At 43.8% G+C, this 7,500-nt stretch overlaps 1 protein-coding gene across 1 annotated transcript in view; it reads right to left on the minus strand.

Moving 5' to 3' along the window:
- rbms2b (RNA binding motif, single stranded interacting protein 2b) overlaps positions 1-7,500 on the minus strand; it is a 57,556-nt gene that overhangs the window by 7,634 nt on the left and 42,422 nt on the right. Inside the window, exons 7-11 of the mRNA XM_063208179.1 lie at positions 6,836-6,945; positions 6,179-6,225; positions 5,584-5,677; positions 5,081-5,131; positions 2,527-2,634 (exon numbers count right to left, since the gene is read on the minus strand). Of these exons, the coding sequence (XP_063064249.1) occupies positions 2,527-2,634; positions 5,081-5,131; positions 5,584-5,677; positions 6,179-6,225; positions 6,836-6,945 (410 nt within the window). The remainder of the gene's footprint in view (positions 1-2,526; positions 2,635-5,080; positions 5,132-5,583; positions 5,678-6,178; positions 6,226-6,835; positions 6,946-7,500) is intronic.

Here is a 7,500-nt window from a genome sequence, read left to right on the forward strand (position 1 = left end):
CTCTCTCTCTCTCTCTCTCTCTCTCTCTCTCTCTCTCTCTCTCTCTCTCTCTCTCTCTCTCTCTCTCTCTCCCAGACTCTCTCTCTCCCAGACCTGTGTGTGTGTGTGTGTGTGTGTGTGTGTGTGTGTGTGTGTGTGTGTGTGTGTGTGTGTGTGGGTCTGTGTGTGTGTGTGTATCTGTGTGTGCGTGTGTACTTATTATCTGTTTATCATCAATCTTGCCAATCTACAGGACTTTTTCCAATACTGTTTGGATCTGTAATCCTTCCCTGTGTGACGATCCAATTAAAAGTACTAAACTGTTAAGCGTCTACACATGTAGGTTTCTGTCTCTCTTCCTATCTTTATCTGTCTTTCTCTGTCGCTCACTCTCTGCCACTCTGTCTGTCTGTCTGTGTGTGTGTCTCTCTCACTCACTCACTCACTCACTCACTCACTCTCTGCCACTCTGTCTGTCTGTCTGTGTGTGTGCCTCTCTCACTCACTCACTCACTCACTCACTCACTCACTCACTCACTCACTCTCTCACTCACTCACTCTCTCTCTCTCTCTCTCTCTCTCTCTCTCTCTCTCTCTCTCTCGCGCGCGCGCGCACGCTCTGTCTCGCGCGCACGCTCTCTCTCTCTCTCTCTCTCTCTCTCTCTCTCTCTCTCTCTCTCTCTCTCTCTCTCCCTCGTGACTCTCCACAGGGATGCGTGGAGGCAGCTGACAGAGCAACACAGGCCACTAAAGACGATTCAGAGCTAAGGCACTCCACACCGTTTTCTCCTCCCGTGTAAACCAGACGAGTTGCGTCTGACTGTGATCTGTGTCTCTTGGCGAGCACTAGTGTTGGATGAATCAGACAGGGTGGAGGGAGGAGGAGAGGGTTGTGCAGTCGAATGCAGAGTTTTTAAAAACCTGACTTGGATGCACATCAAGCCAAATGAAGAGCCATGGCATGGCAATGTTTGAGAGAGAGAACTGGGTAGAGTTTGAAATTGAAAATTGAAATTGAAAATTGAAATTGTGCTACAAAGGGGCAGCCGTGGCCTAACGGTTAGGGAGTTGGTCTTTCAATCTGGGGGTTGTAGGTTCGAATCCCACCTGAACTCTCCTTACACCTGCATCCATGGCTGAGGTGCCCTTGAGCACCTAACCCCACATTGCTCCAGGGACTGTAACCAATACCCTGAAAAATAGTAAATGTAAGTTGTATAAAAGCATCAGCTAAATGCAATGCAATGTAATGTAATTCAAAGCCATTACAACACGCTACTGTAGCACCTATAGGGATTTATCTATGTGTAATATACTTCCCCGATTGTCAGAACAACTAAGGTGCCTATATGTATAAACGGCCATCCAGGTACTTTGTTTGTGAACGAGCGGTCCGCCCCTTTTTGGGGGAAAACAAACCAAATGTCTCATTAACTTACATGCAACATCGGCTAGCCTAAATTAACACTGTCCATGCTTCAGCCACGGCTGTTTGGCTATATTATTTGAGCAGCCGGCAACACAACACGTTTTCAGCATGCTGAGCGTGAACAACGGTTGTCTACCGGTCCTTGTTTTTCGTTTATTTTTTCACAACACCACCAATTGACTTGCATTGGCTTATCCTCCAATGATGTACCCAAAAAAGGGTCGTAACGCACATGGGACACGTCACACGTCACGCCGTTTATACGTTAAACAGCAGAGTGACTGGCCTGTGCTTTAATTGGCCAATTTAGTCTGACCTGCGCTGTCATTGGTGGCTGAGTGAGTAGAAGTGGGAGTGGGCGTGGCTGTCCTGGGGTCTGTGCAGTGATTGAGTGATATGGTCTATTGTGCTCTGATTGGTTGGAGCAGCTGGCTATGGAGAGATGGCATATATACGTTTGATATACGTACGTATACATGGGTTCTGAATGTTTGTAAACACGATGTTATGAGGAGGGGCAAGACACTGGCAGCCAACTACGTGTGCTATTTTTTTGACCGGCAGCGGTTTGCAACAAAAGGTTATAAACAAAATTTGGAACCCGTGTATTGAGTGATAGGGTCTGACCAGCGCTGTCATTGACTGTAGCCTAACTTTCCATGCTGATGCCGCCTAAGGCAAGGTGGCCTTAATTTTCCCTTGGGAATAATCCATTGACGCCTAAGGCACCTGCAAAAAAAGGGTGCTGAATGCCTGAACCCTTTTTAAGAAAAGCTGCCCTCAACCTATAAAAACCTAAATATCTCAGCTTCTGAAACACATAAAAATATTCACTTAGCTGTATTTAAACGCAAAGACCCTCATCTTTCATTAGAATGTGTCATCTCAAACAAACAGAGATTTTTTAATAAAGTTGTGTCAAATCTCATGAGCCTGAATGCTGCGTAATGCAGCTCCAGGCATCAGGGCCAATGTTGCGCAACGCAACATCAGGCATCAATGGGTTAATAAATGACACTCTACCCTACTCTACCGGCTGAGTGTGTGACCTCTGCCTTGATTGGGTGATGATGGTCTGATATACTGCACTGTGATGTGATTGGCTGCGGTTGACTCACCGTGCCGGTGCTGCCGATGGAGAGGTGGCTGAGCTGCTGGTTCAGGCCCATCATGGAGGTGGGCTGGATGGACATGGGATGCTCCATGGAGGGCGTCAGGACTGTTCCCTATACACACGCACACGCACACACACACACACATGCATACACTCGCACACACATGCACACACATGCACACATTCATGCATGCACACACAAATTCATACACGCACGCACGCACGCACGCACACACACGCACGCAGGCACGCCCGCCCGCACTCACACACATATGCACACATTCATGCATGCACACACAAATTCATACATGCACACACACACACACACACACACACACACACACACACACACACACACACACACACACACACACACACACACACACACACACACACACACACACACACACACACACACACACACACACACACACACACACAGTAAGACAACGATAAAATCAGTATATACAGTATACAGACCAGGGCTTAACACTAACACACGCCATGTAGCCAAATGCGGGTGAAAGTCGGCGTTGGCTAGTAGATACCGAAGGTTCACTAGCCATTCTGGCGGGTCCGTTACTATTCTGAATGATGAGGCACCGCATTTTGTAGTTTTTTTCCTCGGACCGTCTTTGCTACAAAAGCAATACAATGCGATTTCGCGAGCCTACAATACCCATGAAGCACCTGTGTCACCTGTGTGTCACGCACTCCAAGAATCTGATAGAGCTAGTCTTGCGAAGAGGAGTGACAGCGAGCTACCGGGACATCAGCGTGCGTTTGGAAATGTCACTGAAAACCTTATCGTGAAAAATAAAGTAGCGAAGTTCATCTCAACTGACCTGTTTTGAGATCTGTCATTAGTACAATACTTAGTAGTAGTGGACATTACAATGACCAAGGCGAGAGGAAAACACGCCAGTCTGTCTTGTGAAAGTCTCGAGACTAAAGCGCAGTGATAAGACAAGGACACATGCGGCATTAATAATGTTCGGTTTAAATTATTTTCTGATTTGCCTGTATGTCTTCATACCTTAATATTCCTCCATGTTTCTTGTGCTGTTGTTCCCGACTGTCAAACGGGCTTAAACAACGCGCAGTAGTAGCCTTCCAGACTGCACAAAAGCATGTCCCTTGCCAGTTTCGCCTCGCGTCCGTTTGTATTTTAAAACAACTCAATATAAACGAAATGAAAGGAAGTCATAGCCCCTTCTGTAGTTACCGCATCTGTGTGCGCTTTTTAGTGGATATAAGAAAATATTCCAGAAGATGTCTTACTCCATATCCATGACCGAGGACAGGCGAACTTGGCAATGACTTTAATCTACTTTGCGCATCAATTTGGACGCGACCTCCACAGATTGGCCCATATGATATGAAGAAAGTGCCTTTCAGATCAAAGACGAAAATATTTTGCTCTAGTGTAACTTACATTTGTGCCCTTCCACAACACTGTGCTTGGTGTTTCTGCATGGTCAATATAGGCTATGCCATTCCTCAGATCAGTAAATCTGTTCTTTCCATAGCATGCATGCATGGACCAGTTAATAGGCCTAACAATTCTAATTATTAAGCCCTATATTATATTATATTATATTATATTGTATTGTATTGTATTGTATTGTATTGTATTGTATTGTATTGTATTATATTAGCCTACATTACATTATTACAGCCTATTGTATAATTCATTAAAGCTGCTATGATGGTTAAGAAAATTGTGGCTAGTGAAAAGGCCCAATGGCTAGTGAGTCAGGAAAACCACTAGCCAAAATGGCTGGTAAGCGAAAAAGTTAGTGTTAAGCACTGATACAGACATACAGTATACTGTCTTTCTCCACGCATCCCCTACTACGTGTATATAGCAACTGGGGCAGCCACTACTGTAGACGTCCACCTACTCTAGACGATGATGATGGATATCTAGACATTCCATCTCCTCTGATTCTTCATTCTCACCCTCTGTCTCTCGTGTTCACACATGCCCCCACTTTCTTTTCTACATACATACTCACACCCACACACACCCACACACACACACACACACACACACACACACAGACTTTGTTACAAACACGATTCATGGTAAACTCACTATCTCTCTTTGTCTCTTCGTCTCTTTCTTTCTTTCTTTCTTTCTTCCTTTCTTTCTTTCTTTCTTTCTTTCTTTCTTTCTTTCTTTCTTTCTTTCTTTCTTTCTTTCTTTCTTTCTTTCTTTCTTTCTTTCTTTCTTTGTCTCTTTCTCTCTCATTTTCTTTCCCTCTTCTCCAGTTGGTCTTCCAGAAATACTTCACACACACAACATACCGGTACATTACAGACAGACAGACAGCTAGGTGCATGCACACTCACGCAGGCGCGTGCACGCGCACACACACACACACACACACACACACACACACACACACACACACACACACACACACACACACACACACACACACACACACACACACACACACACACACACACACACACACACACACACACACACACACACACACACACACCCCGAGCGCCCCAGAGTCTGTCTGGCAGATGGCTTGAGTGCTTACCGTGGGCTGCATGAGGTATGACTGGGGATGGATCCAAGAGGGACTGTGTACCTGTGGCCAGCCGAGAGGGAGACGTGGACACACACACACACACACACGCACGCATGCACGCACACACAGACACACACGCACACACATACACACACACACACGCACGCACGCACACACACACACACACACACACACACGCACACGCACAAGAGGGAGATGACTAAAATGTAGACAAAACAGTCCACAAAAGGTTTCTTTCTCTTTCAAGCACAGAAATGTGCGATGTTACTGCATAAAAACTGGTGTGGGTGTAAGGACAGTCATACAAAACACTGGTCATGAGTCACAAGTTCCCTTGAGATTTAAAAAAAGAAAGACCCTTATGAAAAACCCTGGATTGCACTGCAGTATCAAAACCAGAGTATGAGTGCCATAATCACTAAAACTTTGGACGAATAGAAAAATACTGCAATATTATGGACATTACGACTGATATTTTTCGTGCTACTCACCTGATAGGTGGATACAGGTGAATGCATGTAGGGAGAAATGGAGGTCTGGGCAATCATGCGATTGGGTGTCATGCTGTACGGAGACGAGTAGAACCTGTCACGTGGAAGATGACGTTAAATATACATGAATATCTTCAGTCAAAGTCAGCCTTACTGTCAATTTCTTCACATAGACCTAAACAAGTTTTTTTCGTAATTAATTACATATCTCACTCTCCCATGCAAGACAGGAGAGGACAGACATTGTTCACAAGCGTGCAAGCACAGTAAATAACAACATCTTCTAACCTATCCTAAATGCAGACGCACATCACATCACACCACATCCTAACCACTAAAATATTAATTCTGAATATTAATAGGTCATGTATAATCTATTAGTATTCATATACAATGTATAATGCATGAATAGTCATTTTTCATGTTTAATAATATATGCTCAATGTACAGAGAACTAACATCTACCAGAGTCAAATTCCTTGTGAGTGTAATTCCATTGGTCAAAAAAAATGTTTTTGCTTTTGACAAACTAAACATAACCACCAGTCTTTCATGCCTGGTCCGCTGGAGAGGTGAGGAGAGAGGTGACACTTACCCGTTCTGTAAGGCTGGGGTGGGGTCATAAGTTAGTGTCATGCCACCCTGAGACAAAAAGAAAACACGATAGCATTATTTTTATTTGGGAGGGGGTATGCCTTTATTAGACAGGACCGTCTGACAGGAGATAGCAAAAAAAGCTGGAGAGAGAGAGAGACATGGTAGGGTTGTGATATGATCCAGGCCTGATTCAAACCTCTGTCCCCTCACGGGCACATATAGCCCATATATGCAGCACAGACAGCACCCTCAAACATGAAATATTATTTACAGATAATAATAATATAATAATAATAATAATAATATAATATAATAATAATAATAATAATAATAATAATAATAATAATAATAATAATAATAATAATAATAATAATAATAATATTAATATTAATAGTAATTGTATTTGTATAGCACTGTATCATACAAGGCATGTAACTCAAAGTGCTTAACAAATGGGAAAAAACATCATTGTTAGAGATGGATTTAAAAGGAGAGGAAGAGAGGAGAGGCAGAAATAGCAGGAAGGCAGAGGAAGAAGAGATAGAAAGATATTGTAGAGTCATAAGGCCAACGTAGGTTAGGAGCAGGATTCTTAGAGGTGTAAGATCCAAAGTGGCTGGGTCTAGCATAAGTCATAGATAGTGTGGCATCTCACCGTATCCCCGTCGCCCCTCCAGGAGCGTCCGTTCTGCTGGTATTTGCCCAGGCTCTGCCTCTTCTTCTGCCCTCCGTCAGCAAACTTACACAGCAGCGGCTCCGTCGGCACTAGAGGGCAGTAAAGAGTGAAAACAGGGTGCGAGGGGCAGGGAGGGGTCACTTTGGGTCAGTTGGGGTCATATATCAAACATTGATTACTTGTGAGGGCGGTTCTTAGTGCTAAAGACAAAATCCTGAAGGAAAATGAGGTGTCATGTACAGCATATATATGGCAACGGGGGCGGTCTGTTTGGGTCATTGGTATCTTAGTAGAGACTAGATTACATGGAGGTGACAACATATCTTGGTAACACTTTATTTTAGGGATACATCTATTAGCACTAATACGTACAATGTACCTGTATAAGTAACTTGTAAGGCATGTACAAAGCAAAATCAAACATTGTTAGGCATGTATGCGCAAACGTCTTGTTCATGCACAATAAGGGATTTATTACCAATTTAACCTTAGTAAGGACCTAGTAGGCCTTAGTGTTTGCTTAGTACATGCCTTACTTATGCAGGCATTAACATTGTATGTATTAGTGCTAATAGATGTATCCCTAAACTAAAGTGTTACCCATATCTTTTATGTCAGGGGCGGGGGTGCACTTTGGGTCAATT

The sequence above is a fragment of the Engraulis encrasicolus genome, chromosome 10, assembly GCF_034702125.1.
Source record: "Engraulis encrasicolus isolate BLACKSEA-1 chromosome 10, IST_EnEncr_1.0, whole genome shotgun sequence".
Taxonomy (NCBI): domain Eukaryota; kingdom Metazoa; phylum Chordata; class Actinopteri; order Clupeiformes; family Engraulidae; genus Engraulis; species Engraulis encrasicolus.